The sequence below is a fragment of the Fukomys damarensis genome, unplaced genomic scaffold, assembly GCF_012274545.1.
Source record: "Fukomys damarensis isolate Sample0158 unplaced genomic scaffold, DMR_v1.0_HiC HiC_scaffold_8, whole genome shotgun sequence".
NCBI lineage: Eukaryota > Metazoa > Chordata > Mammalia > Rodentia > Bathyergidae > Fukomys > Fukomys damarensis.
Window position 1 is genome coordinate 2193527 of NW_022900920.1, and position 19385 is coordinate 2212911.

A 19385-nucleotide genomic window follows, 5' to 3' on the forward strand; every position below is an offset into this window, starting at 1 on the left:
TAAAAAAAAAAAAAAAAAAAAAAGCATATTGTTTCACTAGCAATTTCATTTTTAGGAATCTTTTAAACCCAGGTATATATATAAGTTGCAACAGTGCTTGTAATAGAAAAAGCTTAACAATGACCTTTATCCAACAGAGAATTTAAAAATTAGACATTTGTAAACAAAAGAGCATTAATCAGTCATAAGGAACAAGACAGTGGGCTGAGGATTTAGCTCATTGTCACTGTGCCTGCCTTGCAAGCACAATGTCCTGAGTTCAACCCCCAGTACTGCAAAAAAACCAAACCAAAACCAAAATACAAGAGAGCTAATTTATATACTGATAGGGAACTCTCCAAGATATACTAGTAAGTGAAAAAAATGCAAAGTACAGAAAAAGTGTGTATTTGTATATGCTACTAAGGAGAGGATTGCAGAATTTGCTTACATAAGAATGAAAAAGTTCTGTAAAGATACAGACATTTGCTGGGCGTGGTGGCACAGGCCTATAATTCCAACACTTGGGAGGCCAGCATGGGCTCCACAGTGAGTTCAAATTCAGCTAGACCTGGTCTAAAAAAAACAAAACAAAACAAAAGATAAGGACATAACTGGTAAAATTGGTTGACTATGAGGAAAAGTGTATCAGGAAGATTTTTCAACCTTTTGTACCTTTTAACTTTGAATTATGTAAATGTATCATCTTTTCAAAAACAAAACACAGCAAAACCAGAAAAACCTGGTAGCCAAGACAGGATCTTTCAATATTTTAAAGGCACATGTTCTTCTGGGTTATAAAGTTTAATTATTATGAAATAAATGAAAAGAATTTCAAGAGAGAGGTGGTCCCAAGCAAAATGATACCAACCAGGGCTGGTGATTTGGCTCAGTGGTTCTGCTGCCTGCCTTGCAAACGCAAGGGTCCAAATTCAATCACCGGTACCAAAAAAACAAACAAACAAAATGATACCAGGTGAAATAAATTGGTAAATACAGTGATACCTTGGTTCACAAACTTGATTCTTTCCACCATTCTGGTTACAAACCAAGTTAGATGAAAACTGAATCAAATTCTATAGTTAAGTTCAATGGTGACTTCATGGAGAAATTTGATTTGGTTCTTGTCCAGTTTGGTACGCAACTAGAAGGAAGGAAAGTATGTAGACCAAGGCACTTTAATTCCCTGTAACAAAGATGGCTGTTGCTCTTTTTCTTTTCTTTCTGTCTCAGGGATTGAACTCAGGACCTTGTGCTTGCCAGGCAGGTGCTATGCCACTGAGCTAAATCCCTGGCCCAGCTGTGGCACTTTAAAGGTGAGAGTCCATAGTGAAATGTTTGGTGTGCTACAACAGAACTTTCATTTCTTCCATATTACTAATGCTTGCAGTACATACATCCGGTGATGAGACCCTATTTGGAAGTAGAAGAGAAATCAAATGCAGAGTAAGAGGAAGGCCCAAGAGAGTCAAAGCAAATATATCCTGAACTTAACTGTGCTTAACAGTACCTTTTCTTGTTCTGTCAATTTGTTTCTACTGCCTGAGATGTCCTCTACAACTCTAGTATCATACATATCCCATGCATTGCTCTGAAACCAATTAAAATCCTATCTTATCTGTGAGGTCAGCTCCTGGCTACTCTAGCTCATACTGAAGTCTGTCTTCTCAGAACTGTAAGACTACTCATTTTGGTACCTTAGCTATTATTGTTACTTAAGTGTTTCAGCTTTCAAGGGCAGGGACCATGTTATACAATCCTGTTGGTCTCAGCACCAAATACAACGTTAAGGAACTTAAGAAGCCCCCAGTAATATTATTTTGGGGAAAGATCATTTCATAATTAAAGTACGACTACAGCTGTCTAAGGTGCAATGTCTCCTTGCCTATGAGCTGGCTACTGCACGGAGAAACATGACTGTTTTGCCTGTGGTCACAGCTGAGGCCTCAATGGCATGATGCTGTGGTGCCCAAGGGCAAGATTATGTCAGCCAAAGACATTTGGGTTCTTTGAGAACTGAGTAGTAGTAATAACAAAAGAGAAAGGTTTCACCTGGTGAGGGACAGATTCCTTATCAATTTAACTCATCCCACCTATTACTGTAACAATGCTCTCCTTACTGCTTTCATCAACATAAAATCCTCATCAATATAACATTTTTATCAGCCTAAGATCCACATTGACATAGGATTACCACAGTCCCCAAGTCAACTGATAGATACTCCCTAATAAATAGTGGCTAGCGCAGTTTTTATCTTTGCCCTCTCTGAGGTGCTAACGTCCTGGGCCCCCCATATACTTTGTTCTGCTTTTTTTCCCCCTTCTGTATCAGGAATTGAACTCAGGGCTTGGTGCTTCCCAGGCAGGCGTGGCACCACTGAGCTAAATCCCCAGACCACCCCATATACTTTGAAATTATGCAAGTCTCTATTGTGTTTTTTGTGGTACCGGGGATTGAACTCCTTGGAGCTTGCAAGGCATGTCTTTTTTTTCTCTAGGCAGTTGGGAGGGTTGATTACCCTCTGATAGTGATATACAGCCTTCTTCCAACATCAAATGCTTTTCTATTTCCCAATTTACTGAAATTTATTTCTGTGAGAATTTTATTACTTTTGTATGTGCAAGTGTGTATATGTGTATTTCTGGGGATTGAACCTAGGCCTCATGCATGCTAAGCAGGTAATTTACCACTAAGCTACATCCCCAGCCTCACCCCTGTCCATTAGGATTTTAAACTTAAGTCTAAGGACTATTTTGCTCATCTGTAGCCTCAATACCTGAAACAGAACATATATAACACAGGTACTCAATGAATATTTAAATGAAAGGAGGAGGTGTGACTTACAGGAGTAAAATCAATAGGGAAATAACAGGATGTCACTTCAAACAACTCTTCCACAAAGGGTCCTGGGGCAAGACAGAAAGAATGAGGCTGACTTAAAGCTTCATTTACCCAACAAGCCTCAACCAGCTAATTCACAGCTATCAAGACATACCCAAGCTGTAATCCCTGGCGATGAGGTCATGGACAATGCGGAAAGCCACCAGAAGGTTACGGGGATCTTTTTCTCCATCCATCACCTGGATGAAGCCAAATGTGAAGTCAGCTCCTAGACCTTTTAGCTCTGGGAAGGAGAGAACAAGGTCACTACTGTCCCATGGGATAGATAGGAAGACTGGGCTTTCTCCTAGGAGATCTGCTTTTGTTCACGTGCTCCCCTTTCCTGCCTCACAGAGCAGACCCCTTTTGTTTTCCTATTCTGAGAGAAGTTACTCAGAGAAGAGATGTGTAACAGTACATATATATTATTTTAATGGTAAGCATTTAAAATCTTTACTGGAAGGAGAGTGGATCCCCAGACTTTCTTTTATCATTCTCAGAGTATGAGCTGTTCTACAGAACTCCCAGCTACCAGGAGTCCTGCTAATGGGGAAAAAAATGAGCAGATACTCGCTTTGCAGATTTCCCAGACAGCTCTGCTGTTTACCTTCTTCTCGAGTTCGCATGAAGTTGGTGATGATATTGTAGACTGTGTGTCGGTCCACCTGCAGCAGAGACTTGGGGATGAGGGGGTAAGGAAATAAGGGAAGAAATTGCTCAAAGGATACTGCAGTTGATGGAACTACGTTCTACTTCACAACCGGACAATTCTCTTTATACCAGCATAAGATCAATTAAGAACTGCAAAGAAAAGCTATGGCTACTGACCTAGCAGCACAGAAGTGATGTTAGTAGCCCAAATCTATCCAATATATGCCTTACTTTCTTCAGGTATAGGAGGACACAGGTCAATCTAATTGCATGCAGACTTCCCTTTTCTTATTCATAGGAAGGACTAACAACTTAACATGGCTGTAAGTTTTGGCATATGTTTGCCATCTAATTCTAGTTATGTCAAGGGATAGGAAATAGAAGAGACCATTGACATAATTATTATCACTCACCTGTACATGTACCTCCTGGAAGATGGCTTTAAGCACAGAGACAGCCAGTCCTGGCGGCAGAGCCACACACAAGCTCTGGAGGAAAGGGAAGATAAGATATGTGAAAACTAAGGAAATTACAATCCATTCTCCAAAACGCAGCCCTACAAGAGGTCCTGTTAGCTAGCATGAACATCGTAACATTCTGGTGTTTGGCAGAAGGCTACGAGTGAGAACTTTCTCTAGCTCAGTAGTTCTTTGCAGTTCCTTCCAATTCATCTGCATTCTCTAGGATAAAACGTACAGTTAGTTGGGTGACACTAATTTAGTGCCACATTTGGGTCTCTGTCCTTCAGCATGTGAAACTTCACCCCCAAAGGGCAAGGAAAGAACTTGGCAAGGGCTCCCACAAACAGTTATATAATGAAATGGAGTACTCACAAGTGCCCTCAAACCCTGAAGGACAGATGGGATCAAAAGATGATGGTCTTTCAACCGGTTCTCATAGAATAGGATCAGGTGAACCACTGTACAAAACAGATTCAGCCATCAGTTTATGCAGGAATAAGGAATCCCCTCTAGCTTTGCTCCTTCTGTAAGTCTATAAGGCTCTTCCTTCACCAGGAGATACATCCCATTCCCTCCCACATTTGATGATGTGAAACTGGAAAACAGGGTAAGCTCTTATTATCCAATCTTACACAGATACACAGGAAAAACCATTCTCTATTTCATAACTGCCTTACTATATAACTGGGGTCTATACCTGGGAGGTGGAGACAGGAGGACTGTGAGTTTGAAGACAGCCCGGCTATGTAGTGAGGTTAAGGCAAGCCTGGGCTACACTGTGAGACCCTGTCTTTATTTTTATTTTTGGTACCAGGGATTGAACTTGGGTCCTTGCTCTTTTGAGGAAGGTGGTAGAACCACTGAGCTAAATCCCCGGCCCGAGACTCTGTCTTCAAAAGAAAAACAAAAAAGAAAGTGGGGGCAGTTTAAAACTGCTTTTTTTGGTGCCAGGGACTAAACTCAGGGCATTATGTACTCTTCAGCTCTTAAATTTATAATTATCTTTTCAATATGTGTAATATATTTTGATCATGTTTACCCCTCCCTTGTGATACTGGAGATTGAACCCAGGATCTACAAACTTTTTCTTAAAGAGCCAGATAGTATTATAGGTGTATAGGACACGTTCTCTAGGTATCACTCAAAATCTGCCACTATCGATTAAAAGTAGCATAGACAATAGGTAGATAAACAGGTGTGGCTGTATTCTGGCAAAACTTTTCCTCTCATATAGAATATACTACTTTGTCCATTTTATAAAGTGGGGAAAATATACTGAAAAAAATTATCTAAGGCTGCACTTGAAATCCATGTTTCTTGTGTCTCAACTTTAATCACCTCTGACCACATAGCAATGAAGAAAACAGTGATTTAATGCATGCATCATGTCCTCTCCCAATAACGATTGCTAGAATAGACATAAAATGTCTTGGTTCAGCAATCCAGGAAGACATTCCTACTAGTGATGTCAGTACCTTCCTTCTCCAGGAGCAAGGAGTGGCACTGTAGCAGCACCTGTGACAAAAGCTGGATACCCCGTGCCCGAGTTTGGGGTTCAGGATTCTCCAGAGAGGACCTAGAAGAGAGCAGGGCGGGGAGGATCCATTACCCAGTTCAAACAATTAAAGGAATAAATATTTTTGTAATCAGTCACACTCATTCACTGGGCACACGAGAGCCAAGCTCTGTTAAATATAGTATTAGAAGGTGTTCCTGAGGTGTATTACAGACATAAGTAAGGACCAAGACCAGAAAATCTAATTCCCAATCTGATCCAGGATTATTAAAAGCACAACTGATACCCGCAGCCAACTAAAGATTTTTGTCTCCAGACACCCTCAGCTTGGCAACTAATGGGTATTGTAACACACCCCCACCATATGATTGTGACTGACATTCCTCTGAAATAGAGCTTAGCAGATACCCACAGAGCTTGGAAGATTACTGTAGACGCTACCAAAACAGGAGAAAGATACATTTTCGTAAATTACCGCTAAGGTAAAAAATGCTGAGAGCAACCACCAAGGTGCGTGGGGGGTGGGTAGGGAGGTTGAGTTTTGAACAACACAAAAAACACCCAGAATTTTAAAAGTGGGAGGTTATAAGGTGCCAGGGATTTAGCTCAGTGGTTCTGCTGGCTGTCTTGCAAGTGCAAGGACCAGAGGTCTATTCCCGGTACAATAAACAAAAAAACAAACTGGAAAGTTATAGAGACGGCCAGAATAAAGGTTTTAACCATTTAATATTGTTGATGTAGAAGAATCTGGACTGAAGAAACAAAATGATTTATCTTCAAAATACCTCTACAAAGGTTACACTTAAACATACTAAAGGTAATCTAAATGTACTAAAAGCAATATAAGCAGGAATAAGCAGGAAGCAGAATAATTCTGGAGAAGAGCTAGCCCTCACAGTTACAGTAAATCTCAAGGATAAAGACACATATACAGAGGAGCAATGAAGCAAAAATAAAACCACACCTGACAGGATCTCTAGGGAACCCGTGGAAAGGTTACTGCTCAGGAAGAAAACTACACAGTCACATTATAAATGGACCTAGGTATATGAATGTTCATAGTAGCATTGTTTAGAATAACCAAATAATGGAAACAATCCACATGTCTAACAACTGATGAAAAATTATACAAAATGCTGTAGATCTGTACAATGGAATACTACACAGCAAGCAAAGAAATGTAAAACTGACATATGGATGAACTTTGAAAACAGCCCCAGTAAATGAAGCCAGCCCCAAAGATCATATATTATTTGACTCTATGGTATTTCCAAAATGGGAAATACAAAGAGACTTCCAGGGACTGGGAATGGATTGAATGAGTAGGAGTTTCTTCTTGGAGTAATGATCATAGGAGCAATACACAAATCTGTGACTATACAACTAGAAGCCATGAAAAGCTGGGCTTGATGGTATGAGCTTGGAATCCTACCATTCAGGAGGCTGAGGCAGGAGGATCCCAAATTCAAGGCCAACCTGGAGTACACAGCAAGTTCAGGACCAGATACTACATGGTGAGACCATGTTTTTTGCTTGAATTTTTTTTTTTTGGTACCAGGGATTGAACTCTGGTCCTCGCGCTTGTGAGGCAGGTGGCAGAACCACTGAGCCAAATCCCCGGCCCAAAGCCATGTATTAAAAAAAGACAAAAATACATACTTTAAAATGGTGAATTTTATTTTAATAAAATCATAAGGTATATACAAAAGCCAATGGTTTCTTATGTGGGAGAAATGCTTATCAGTTTGTTTAATTTCCTCCATTTGCTAGTTTTTCCTGTTTTAGAAGACATGTAGGATTTGACAGTTAAAAACTCTTGCTAATAAGACTTATCAATTTATTTATTTAGTTTTTGGTACTGGGGATAAGGCTTATCAATTTATTTTTTTGAGACAGGGTCTCACTATGTAGTTGAGACTGACTTGGAATTTGCTGTGTATCCTAGGCTGGTCTCGAACTCATAGCAATCCCTCCTGCCTCAGCCTTCCAAGTGCTGGGATTACAGGCATGCGCCACCACGCCCAGCCAAGACTTATCAATTTAAATGGTATGCTAAGTATGAGTTATGAGAAAGGCATCTGCTTATTAGAAAAAGGTGTCTTGACTATAAGCACATTTTTTTTCTTTTTTTGTTACCAGGGATCAAACTTAGGGCCTTGCACTTGGGAGGCAGGCATGGAGCTACTACTGAGCTAAATCCCTGGCCCAAGCACCTATTTTCTCTGGTGCTTAGATCCCAAGGTTATAACATCATTGCTTTTTCAGCCCTTTCCCCAAGCCTTTTCCTTTAGTGAGATCTTGTGCAAGATCAGCCTCTGGCTACTTCTTAGACAGGACCCACTGCTCATGTGAGTCAGGTTTGGGCCTATTAGAATCCCACATAGAGTCGGGTGAGCCTAAAGCAGCACAAGACTCAGCTCTAATTAAGCAACAGTTGATGGCCTTTTTTTTTTTGGTACCGGAGACTGAACTTGGGACCATGTGCTTGCGAGGCAGGCCGTGGAACCACTGAGTGAAATCCCTGGCCCAAGGCCTTCAACCATTTATCTACCTTATTCCCAATCTGTGGGCTGAGTCAGGAAAAAAAGTGGCCTACCAAGTATTAAAGAATCTCAGCCACACAGGATGAACCCCCTTTTCCAGAAACAACTCATAACATATGCTTAGCCTGAGATACTGATGGGAATATGTGCTTGGTGTGATGGTTAATGAAGAAAACCAGGTTACAAGAAAGCAGCAAGGGGGCCGGGGATTTAGCTCAGCGGTTCTGCTGCCTGCCTCGCAAGCCCAAAGTCCTGAGTTCTATCCCCGGTATCAAAACAAACAAACAAATAGAAAGCAACAAGGCTCAAAAGTAACTTTTTCAGAGTTCACAGGCAGGACTGGAAGAACATTCTAGAACAGACTCTCTTACCCAAGGGCTTCAACCACTTGTAACACCGTATAGCTACCGGATTTCACATCTAGAGGAAACAAAGAAATATGAAAAAGCAAAAACACAAAAACAAACCCCCTATTACAGAATTTAATGATTCTAATTAGCAGTGTTTCTGGGCTCACTGTGCTTGCCAAGAACCCCTCACAGATAAAAATCATTACTGTAACACTTCAGATATGCAGCAGCTTCAAGTACAAAAGCTGAACAGGAAGTGAGTACATCATTTGCAGATGACATAGTTGTTTATCTGGAAAATCCAAGATAAATAAAAATATAAACAAAACAGTAGCTAGATTCAAAATTATTATAAAATTAAAAACTTGCACATATATACATGCAATAGCCTATAAAATGGTATAAAGGAAAAAGATTCTATTTATAATAGCAAAAGGGGGGAGGAAACACTACAAACTTAGTTTTAAAAAAGTACAAAATCTGAATCACAAAAACTTTATCAAAAAATTTTTTGCAGAGACAGGATCTTGCTATGTTATTCAGGCTGGCCTCGAACTCACTATGTAGTCTAGGCTGGCCTTGAACTCATGGCAATCCTCATGCCTCAGCCTCACGAGTGCTGGGATTATAAATGTGCACCACCACGTCCGGCATTATCACATCTTACAAACTTTAAAACATTAATGTGAAATCATTTCACAACTGTTACAATCACCATTATAAAAATGACTGAGATAAAAAATGGTGGTGAAAATGAAGAGAAAAGGGAAAAACACTTGTACATTATTGGTGGGAATGTAAATTGCTATATCTACCATGAAAACAGTATAGAGGTTCCTCAAAAAATTTAAAATAGAACTACCATATGACCTAGCAATCCTACTTCTAGATATATATCTATATATAATATATATGAATCTGTATCTGAAAAAATGTTTGCACACCCACCTTCACTGAAGCATTATCCATAACAGCGAAAAGCTGGAAATAGTACTGAAGAAACTTTATACACAAAATCTAAAAGAAGAATGGTGTATACAGTGTGCAAAATCTATGCATAGCATTGTTTTTAAAAAGAAGAGGTATTGTTTTTATTACATTTGTTTACATCTTTGGGAGATATAGCAGGAAATAACACCGGTTGCCTCCAAAAACACAATGAATAGCTAAGGACTGAGAAATAAGACTTTTAAAAGAAACAGATTATTTGGAAAGATTTTACATTTATAGAAAATTTGCAAAGACAGTAGAGAGTTCCTCACCCATTTTCCCCTAAGGCAGTGATGGCAAGCCTTTTAGAAACAAAGTGACCAAGTGGCAACCCAAAACCCACTTATTGCAAAGTACCACCCCTGCAATTAAGCCTGAATACCGAGGTTTTAGTTTAGAAAAACAACTCATGCATTTGGCTCACGTGCCAACAGAGATGGCCCTGAGTGCCTGCTGAAGCGTGTGTACCATAGGTTTGACACCACTGCCCTAAAGGGTTTATTTGATCAGGTTTAGACTGATGAGGTTAACTTTTCTTTTTTCAATACTGAGAATTAAACCCAGGGCTTTAAATTAAACCACACCTTTTAAATTTTGAGACAGGGTCTTGCTAAGCCATTATACTACTGACAGTGGGCTCGAAATTTCAGTCCTCCTGCCTCAGCCTCCCAAAGTGCTAGAATTATAGGCATGTACCAGCATGCCTGGCTGGATGTACTATTGTTACTAGGATGGCACTACTTCTGGGTCCTCTCAACAGAGAGCTGGAAATATATGTATGCTTTGTAACTTACATTACACAAACACCCATCACTATTTTCATGTCTGTGTGTGTGTGTGTGTGTGTGTGTGTGTGTGTATATGTAAACAAGATCATACTAGATCTCCACCTTTATATATATTTATTTTGGTACCAGGGATTGAACTCAGAATCTTGTGCTTGAAAGGCAGGCGGAGCCACTGAACTAAATCCTCGGCCCTAAATCTCCAACTTTAATCCAATAATACAGGGTTCATTTTAGCTTTCCCCCTTTATTTGTAATTTCATTCTCTGACAGTGAGAAAATTGGCTTCCATTATCTACTCTTTCTTATTTGCTCAACTCTGGGATGGCCATAAATTACTTTCAGGATTGTTACCTCCCCTGAAAAACAAATTTATAAGCAGAATACAGTGTTTATGTATAATTTCATTTTTACTCTTACAGTATCCAGACAAAATATTGTTTTACAAAATCACTTAGCTTAGCTTTTTCATCTTCTCCCCTTCATGTGTATGTTATACACTAGCAAAACAAATTAATCTGTCACTCTACATTCTATCTGGGGATAGAAGGGAAACTTCTTTACGTCATTTAGCACTTTTCTGATGTTGCTGTTGTTTTGGTTTTTTAGACAGGGTGTCACTGTGTAGTTGAAACTGACCTGGAACTCACTATGTAGCCCAGGCTGGCCTCTAACTCACAGCGATCCTCCTGCCTCAGCCTCCTGAGTGCATGCCACCATGCCCAGCCAAGCACCTTCTGAATTGTTGTTCCAGACAAACATCTTAGCAATTCTAGCACCACAAGTCCAATGCACAGAATTAACAGAAAGTTCTTAGTTTATAGTTTTAAGAGAGAAACAAAGAGTAAAAAATTATTTTCATTTAACACTGAGAATGTTTAGCTAATGTCAGTATGGTAATCAGGGAATTATTCCCAGCAGCCTATTCTGGGCTCCTAAACTATCTACTTCTATCAGACCTTATCTAGTTAAACCTCAATAACACAGGAAAAAATGAGAAAGAGGCCTGAGAACAAATTCCTAAACTTCCAGTTCCCCTTAAGTCTCTGGTCTCATAGCAACAGTTGTGAGCTGAGCAGGGCAGACTCACTCGAGTACTAGAGTAAGGAAAAGTTCAACCAGATGGAGAAAAGGAGAGGTCCAGTCAGGATTCATAGCTTGTGACTGGCACCAATTTAGACATCAGGCACTCTTAGCCCTACTCGTGCCAGGATGTGGAAGGCCCAGCTGCTGCACCAGTTCCTGAGAAAGAGCCAAGGGGAAAAAACGGGCTGCAGAGTGGGGGAAGGGGCAGTATTCAGACACAAAGGACCAACAAGAGAAGGAACTGATAGTTGGGTCCCATGCTCAACTCCTTAAAGACAACACTTTCATGAAGATAAATACCTATTTCTGAATTATGAACCATAAAAGAACTTTTCTGTACCATTTGGAAGAATAGAAAACAGTATTTTCTTGGAATAAACACTCTGGCTAGTCTAGGAAACTGATGAATAAATCTATCTAAAGACCAATTTCAAAGCCAGGCTAGTGGCGCATGCCTGCAATTCCAGCACTTGGGAGGCTGAGGCAGGAGGATTTGCTGTGAGTTCCAGACCAACCTGGGCTACATAGTGAGTTCCAGATCAGTTGCAACTACATAGCGAGACCCTGTCTCAAAAAACAAAACAAAACAAAACAAAACAAAAAAGGCCAATTTCAGTAGACCACAGAAGGAATTAGCAATTGTACATAGAAGCCACAGAGAATTTGTAACCATTAATAGCAAAGGCCATAACTGAACTGAATTGTTTTTATTTAGTAACACCATCAAAATCCTCTGTAGGGCTGGGGATTAAGCCCAGTGGTTCTGCCACCTGCCTGCTAAGTGCAAGGACCCAAGTTTGATCCCTGGTACCAAACAAACAAACAAACAAACAAACCCTCCATAGATGCTATCTTTGAGTTTATCTTCGGAAATACCTCAAGTGCTATAAATCAAAGACCTGCCTGATAGACCCCACTTAGTTGCCTCTATTTTTTTGATTACAAACAATGAGGTTGGGCTGGGCATGGTGGCGCAACCTGTAATCCCAGCACTTGGGAGGCTGAGGCAGAAGGATCGCTGTGAGTTCGAGCTCAGCCTGGGCTACATAGTGAGTTCCAGGTCAGTCTCAACTACATAATGAGACCCTGTCTCAAAAAACAAAAAAATTTAAAAAAATTTAAAAATGAGGTAAGGGTTTGGGGCGAAGCTCAGTGATAGAGCTTAGCATGTGTGGAGCCCTCTGGCTAATTCCTCCCACCAAAACTTAAAAGAAAAAAAGAAGTAAATTTTACATATAGAAAAACACAGATATTAAGTGTGGTTTGAGTTTCAAAAGCATACACCTGAGTAACCAATGCCCCAGTCAGAATACAGAATATTTGCACTAGTAGGAAAAGTCCTTCATACCCCCTACCAGTCAATTTCCAATCCCAGAGGTTGCCTCAAATTTTGTGAGTGAAAAATATTTTTCAGCATTCAGTAAACATCAGATGAAACTGGCTGCTTTATTACTATAATGAAACATCTATTTGCATGTGATTCCTTGCACCCCTGGCATCTAGGTGAGCTCTTTTGGTAGAGCTTTTTAGTGATCACAGCTTTCAAAAGGATCCCATCTTTGTTTTTTTTTTTGGTTTGAGACAGGGTCTTACTATGTAGTTGAGGCTGACCTGGAACTCACTATGTAGTCCAGGGTGGTCTTGAACTCACAGCATCCTCCTGCCTCAGCCTCCTGAGTGCTGGGATTACAGGAGTGTGCCAGCACACCTGGCACATCTTTGTTTTGTTTTTTTTGGTACCAGGGATCGAACTCGGGTTCTTGCGCTTGCAAAGCAGGTGCTGGAACCACTGAGCTAAAACCCCAGCCCTCATCTTTGTTTTTTGAGACAGGGTCTCACTAAGTAGTTCAGGCTGGCCTTGAACGTACTTTGTAGGCCAGGCTGGCCTCCAGCTCAAGGTAATTCTGCCTCAGCCTCCTATAGGCTGGGATTATAGGCATGCGTCACCACACCCAGTTTACAAAGATCCCATCTTAATGTAACACTGGAGGGGGAAGAGAGAGAGTTGTATAAAAGTTGTAAGTAGTACAAAATTAGGAAAAAAAATGAGATAATAAAGCTATCAAATCACAATAAATAATAGTTTTTACTTTTTTTTTTTTTGGTACTGGGGATCTAACACAGGACCTTGCACTTGTGAGGCTGGTGGTGGCCTACTGAGCTAAATCCCTGGCCCCAGTAAGTAATAGTTTTTAAAAATGCGGAGTAATCGAGCAAAACACTAAAATCAGTATTTTGGGGATATTTTCCTATAAGTGACAAAACTAAAAAAAATTTTTTTTGAGATAGGATCAGGCTGGCCTTGAACTCACTATATAGCCCAGGGTGGCCTTGAACTTGTGGCAATCCTCCTGCCTCAGCCTCCCAAGTACTAGAATTACAGGCATGGGCCACCATGCTGGGCCTCAATTTAACATTTTACTCTACCTTATGAGTCTACCTTATGAATACTATATGAATGCCTTCTTTTCATTTCTATAACCACACCAAATAGTGACTATCTTCAAAAAGTCTTGGGCCAGGGATTTAGCTCAGTGGTTCAAAGACATGAATGAGTTCAATCCCCTGTACCACCACACACACACACACACACACACACACACACACACACACACACACCCTGCCAAAACACTCTTTCACTTTTTGGCATGAAGAAAATGTTCTTGAATTTGTTTTATTTTTTGGTACTTGAATTTTACTTTTAAAAAATTTTATCATTATTTTTATTATGGGGGCGGTGAGACAGGGTCTTTCTATGCAGTTCAGGCTGGCCTTGCACTCACTAGGGGTAGCCCAGGCTGGACCAGAACGTGGTCCTTCTGCCTCAGCCTCCTGAGTGCTGGGATTATAGGCGTGTGCCACCATGTCTTTCAGTTCTTGAATTTTTAGACTCAGTGATAGATAGTTGTGGAACACTGTCAATATGTGAAAAGCCACTGAGGTGGTTCACTTAAAATGGTGAATTTTACCTCAACTATTAAAAAAAATGACTTCCAATCCATCGTATTCCACCCCAGAATTATCTCCCTAAACTGCAGTGATATGTTTGCTTACCAATCTTCATCTGCTCGTTATTGCTTAACTTTACTCCCTGAGGGCCAGGGATTTAGCTCCGTGGTTCCTTGCCTGCCTTGCAAACACAAGTGACCCAAGTTTGATCCCCAGGACCAAAAAACAACAAAACAAAGCAAAACAAAAAACTTCACTCCCTGGCCTGAAGTCCTTCAGAATTTAGCCCCTAAATATCCTCTTTCACTACAATTCCTATCATTCAGTTACATAAAATCTAAGCCTTTCCATGTCCATGAGGCTGGAAAGTTGTTAAATCTCAAGTGACCCTTCCCAGTCTTTGTCTGAGAAACTTCCACACTTCCGTTAAGACCTAGTACAAGTGTCAGTGCTTGTGAACCCTTCCTTGATTCCCCTAAAGAATCCCTTTGTGTTCCCTCCATACTTCTTTTTTAAAAAGTTATATGTTATTATTTCCATGCAACACTTATTGAATACTGTAAGTATTAGGGCTTAAGTTAGAATACAGACAAGGAGCTCTTAACGAGTCCAGTCTGTTTGGGCAGAAAAACATTAGTGATACAGAAACTGGGTTAACATAAAAAAGAAGTAAAATTCTTGAGTTTACAAACCCTGGGTTACTAACTTTAAGTGATTAATTCTTTTAACAGTTTAAATTCCCCCAAATGAAAATAACCTAAATGGAATGCCAAAAATACTATTAATTATGCAGCTAGACTTCTGGAATAAAAGAAGCTAATAGTGAATTTTCCTAAGGGGAGACCCCAGCATTAAAGAAAAAGTAAGTTCCTTTCCCTTTATGGGCAGGCCTACGTTTTCCCAATGTGCTCAAGATTTGCTCTTCCAAATAGACTTAGTAGCACTTCTAACTCTCCACCTTTCCTCAGCAGGGCATTAGTTTATGTGGGGCACAGAGAAGGAGTCAAAGGAGTATTTATGTGGTCACTGACCTAGAAAACACAATCAGATCTCTGTCTGATGGCACTGCAGCCTCTTGAGAATCTGGAGTGGCTGCCCAAGGCAGTGAGGCTGGGGTAGTATGGAAGGATGTGCAGGAGTGGGAGAGAAATCCCTCAGGACTAGGTGCCAATCAGGTCTCAAATGTCCTTTCTGCCAATGATGCCACAGATGTTTCTCCAAACTAAGTTTTACTTAATTGTTTCATTTCAGGAATAGTGGTCTCCCAGGCAACCACAAATGTGGGAAAATACAATAAAATAAAGACTGGAAAAAAAAATCCAGGCCACAGAAGAGGAAAAGAACCACATTCATCATCTGCAAATTCAACATGTCCAAAAACCACCCTTCAAAAATCAGCCTCCAGAAGCCGGGCATGGTGGCTCACACCTGTAATCCCAGCACTTGGGAGGCTGAGGCAGGAGAATCACTGTGAGCTCGAGAACAGCCTGGGCTACATAGTGAGTTCCAGGTCAGTCTCAACTACATAGTAAGACCCTGTCTCAAAAAAACCAAGAAAAGGGGCCAGGGATTTAGCTCAGTGGTTCCAGCGCCTGCCTCGCAAGCACAAAGACCTGTGTTCAATCCCCCATACCACACACACACACACACACACACACACACACACACACAAAATCAGCCTCCAGCTTCATGTGGTAGCACGTGCCTCTAATCCCAGTATTCTGGGAAGCTGAGATGGGAGGGTCACAAGTTCAAGACCAGACTGGACAATTTAGCTACTTAGTGAGACCTTGTTTCAAAATAAAAAAATAAAAAAGGCCCCAAGTTCAATTATCCGTACCACCACAAAATGAAACAAAACTGAACAAAACACCAAAAAACAAGTCCCTTCCAAACCTTGACCTCTAGACAAAGTATTTCCTTTTTTCCTTGTCCTTAGGTTCAAGACCTTGTCCTCAGGTTGGGGAGTCCAAGTGCTATAGCTAGTTTTATCTCAAATAGATTCTTCTTTCAGTATCTCTTATTTACTAACATAAACAGTTTTTATTGTATACCTATTTAACAGTAGTTTCAAAAGATTCTGGGGGTAGAAATGGAAAGACAGGATATAAAAAGGTATACAGATATAGCTACTGAACAAGTTGCTAATAAGTACATGAGCAGTTGAGAAACAACTATTGCAAAGATGAGATGTTGTCTGGCTAGGGTAATCAGGAAACCCTGGAGGGATGGCATTCAAACTGGGCCTTGATGCTGAAGTCTCACTTGGATTAGATAGAGCTAATGGAGAGAATTGGGAAGGGAAGCACTCAACAAATAGGGGTCAAAGAAAGGTGGCTGCCTGAAACTAAGGGTCTGGGCGGACAGTGGTTAAGAATAAAGGGTAAAGTCAGGCAATAGCACCCTTTGAATGCTTGCCTCGGAGGCCTTAACTTTTGGGTTGCTGGGTAATTTCCTTCAAATCCTTGTATCATCTTCATAGCTGACACCAGAAACTTTGTCACCAGGAACACCCACCCAACTGCAAAAGTTGGTGGCAGTTGCCTTTGTGATCATAAGATGTTCCTTCTGCATTTATAATTTGTAGGAGAGGGTTCTGCTGATGAGAGGTCAGGATGCTAGCAGGTGCCCTTAGCACTAACAAAGACTGACTTGGGCAGGAGATATAGAATGCACATCCTTGTTATAGAGATGGTTCAAAACTGTCAAGTTCTAATACCCTAAATATGGCTGTGATCCAACTTAATCCTTCCCAAATTTGCTTTTATTTTATGGCTCCCTTTTATTTTACTTTATTGCTCAAGTATCTGTAATGACTTACTTATAATAAGCCATTCAAATCCTTTTTTGCCTGGAATCCAAGGTTATGTGTAATCCAGCCCCTCCAAATCTTTTCAACTTTACCTGTTACTATTCTTCTGTACCAATTTTTTTGTTTTAGACAGGGTCTCACCATGTAGTTTATGTTGGCCCTGAACTCACTTTGTAGCCCAGGCTGCCCTCAAACTTGTGGCAATCCTGCCTTAGTCTCCCCAGCACTGGCTTCCAACCTTTTCTTAAGGTGGCTAATTACTACAGAGTTAAGTGTTAAGAGTCTTAGCTGAGCTGAGTTAAACTTAAACTAGACAATTGTTTAAGGATAGGCTCTTTTCTTCTTCTTCCCTCCCTTCCTTGTAGTATTGGAGATTGAATCCAGGGCCTGCACATGATAGGTGAGAGCTCTATCAAGGAGCTATTATTCCCGGCCCTTACGTTGTCATTTTTTTAGGCATAAAAATATAAATTTTACAAGAATACTTCTCAGAACTTAGCAGATCTTATTCAAACTGTCTTCTCAAAGGTGTTCTGAATCAAAAAAATTCAAAATTATTGTATCCAAGTTGTATAAATGTAAAAAATCATCAGAAATAACACTGCTAATGTTCTTTATCTTGGGAGGATTGTTTGGACATATGCATCTGTTAAAAAAAACCTGCAATTGTACACTTCAGACTGTATAGTTTACTGAATATAAACTTTACACCAAAATAAACTGTAAACAAACTCTAGTCAATGATATGGATAGAGATAAGTATACTGTGTGTAATTTAAACGGATGGATAGGTATGTGATACAGCAAGTTACAGAAAAACGTTAATAGTAGGATGTAGGTGGTTCTTTATAAAATTTTAAAATTGCTGATGTTTGAAAATGTTCATAAAATATTGGGAAAAATAATAACTGTAAGCCCTGATAACACACTATACTTTGTAAAATTAAGATGTTAAGCTTTGTGGTAGCACCAAGCATTTGCTTTTCAATGTTTTCAAACCAACCTGAACATACTCCCTATAGCATGGTTATCTTTCTCACCACACTTAAATTCTTGGTGGTTACTGCTTGAACCAAATTTCTATTCCTATTGCTTTGCTTCATGTTTGGAGAACAGTATATATTTTAATAATGGTGGAACAACTGAATGAAAGTGGAATGTTGTTAAGGATCGCACTGTTAACATTTCTAGCAGACTCACTATTCATTTTTCACTTATACTAAAGTTAATCCGTTCAAGTTAATTAATTTATTTCTGGTATGGGGATCGAACTCAGGACCTTGCGCTTGCAAGGCAGGCGGCACCACTGAGCTAAATCCCCGGCCCCAATCTTATTTTTTTATTAATACGTTTTATTTTATTTTATCCCATTCCCCCCTCAAGCCCCACTCCCTATGTACAAAAGCTTTGTTTCCATTTAATCTGTTCAAGTTTAAAGAGAAACGTCTCAAGCATACCAAATTTTCAAAATAAAAACTCATCCGTACCCATATGTATGCTTACTTAACCTTAGCCTGAACGCCTCCTAACATTCAATAATTGAAGATTTTTTTTTTTCTCTAAAAAAGTTGTCAGAGTTCCAAGGAAGCCTGGAATTTTTGTTTAGATACTGAATAAACTGTCAGAACTAAGAGATTCCTTGAACCGGTCAAAAACAAGAAAATGATTATCTAGGGAAAACATACCAACAAACGATACATTTAAAAATTCATGAAGCAAATCAATCAAGAACTCTACTGAGACACTGAGGTAGAACCTTAAGGAAGACACCAGAACATCTCCAATTACCCCGAGACTGCCTCCTCCCCTCCACCCTTCAATTAATTACAATCAGTCAGCGAGCAAGGCCGCCGGCCCAGAATGCCATGCGGCGGGAGCGGATGTCCCAAACAAGCATCTTCCCACGTCAACTGCCACAAACTACGCGAGCTCCTGGCGTGAGCACCTGGCACCGTCTTGAACACCTGAGCCGGAGGTCATCTTCTTTACCCTCCTTCCATCCAGAGCCCTGCGCAAGTCTCTAGCTTTTGCTTAGCCTCAGTTTCCTCATTTGTGGAAATGTAATTATTCTCTAAAATTTACCACAGGGAGGTGAGAGTCAAAAAGCTCCGGGGAAGATACAAGCGACTTCCCAACTTATGGCTGTTAAGCTCGTGGCGTTCACTAAACAGCCCAAGACAAGTCTCTCCAAGTCACCTCGACCCCTCATTCTTTCCAGCTCTGCGCAGGTGCTGAAGCCTCTGAGCCCACCCTCCGCGGAAGTCTTGCGACACTACCATACCTGCAATCACCTGGTTAGCAGGACCTTCCAGCTGACCTACGACGAAGTCTTGCACGAGCCCCCACAGGGCGCCCGTAGGCACTCCCGCCTCCAGAGCGGCG

General features: G+C 40.5%; 1 protein-coding gene across 8 annotated transcripts in view; it reads right to left on the bottom strand.

Annotated features, from left to right (window-relative positions):
- The window catches only part of Mms19 (MMS19 homolog, cytosolic iron-sulfur assembly component), a 33417-nt gene extending 14032 nt beyond the window's left edge, over positions 1-19385 (bottom strand). For 4 of the 8 annotated variants that reach the window (XM_019206966.1, XM_019206965.1, XM_019206967.1 and 1 more), the window contains exons 1-5: positions 4345-4360; positions 3925-3999; positions 3468-3537; positions 2976-3060; positions 2825-2886 (exon numbers count right to left, since the gene is read on the bottom strand). In XM_019206966.1, the coding sequence (XP_019062511.1) occupies positions 2825-2886; positions 2976-3060; positions 3468-3537; positions 3925-3932 (225 nt within the window). In that variant the 5' untranslated portion in view covers positions 3933-3999; positions 4345-4360. Of the gene's footprint in view, positions 1-2824; positions 2887-2975; positions 3105-3467; positions 3538-3924; positions 4000-4344; positions 4431-5447; positions 5549-8402; positions 8452-19284 lie in introns of those variants that run through there. The other 4 variants (XM_010620404.1, XM_010620403.1, XM_019206964.1 and 1 more) reach the window with 3 other exon arrangements.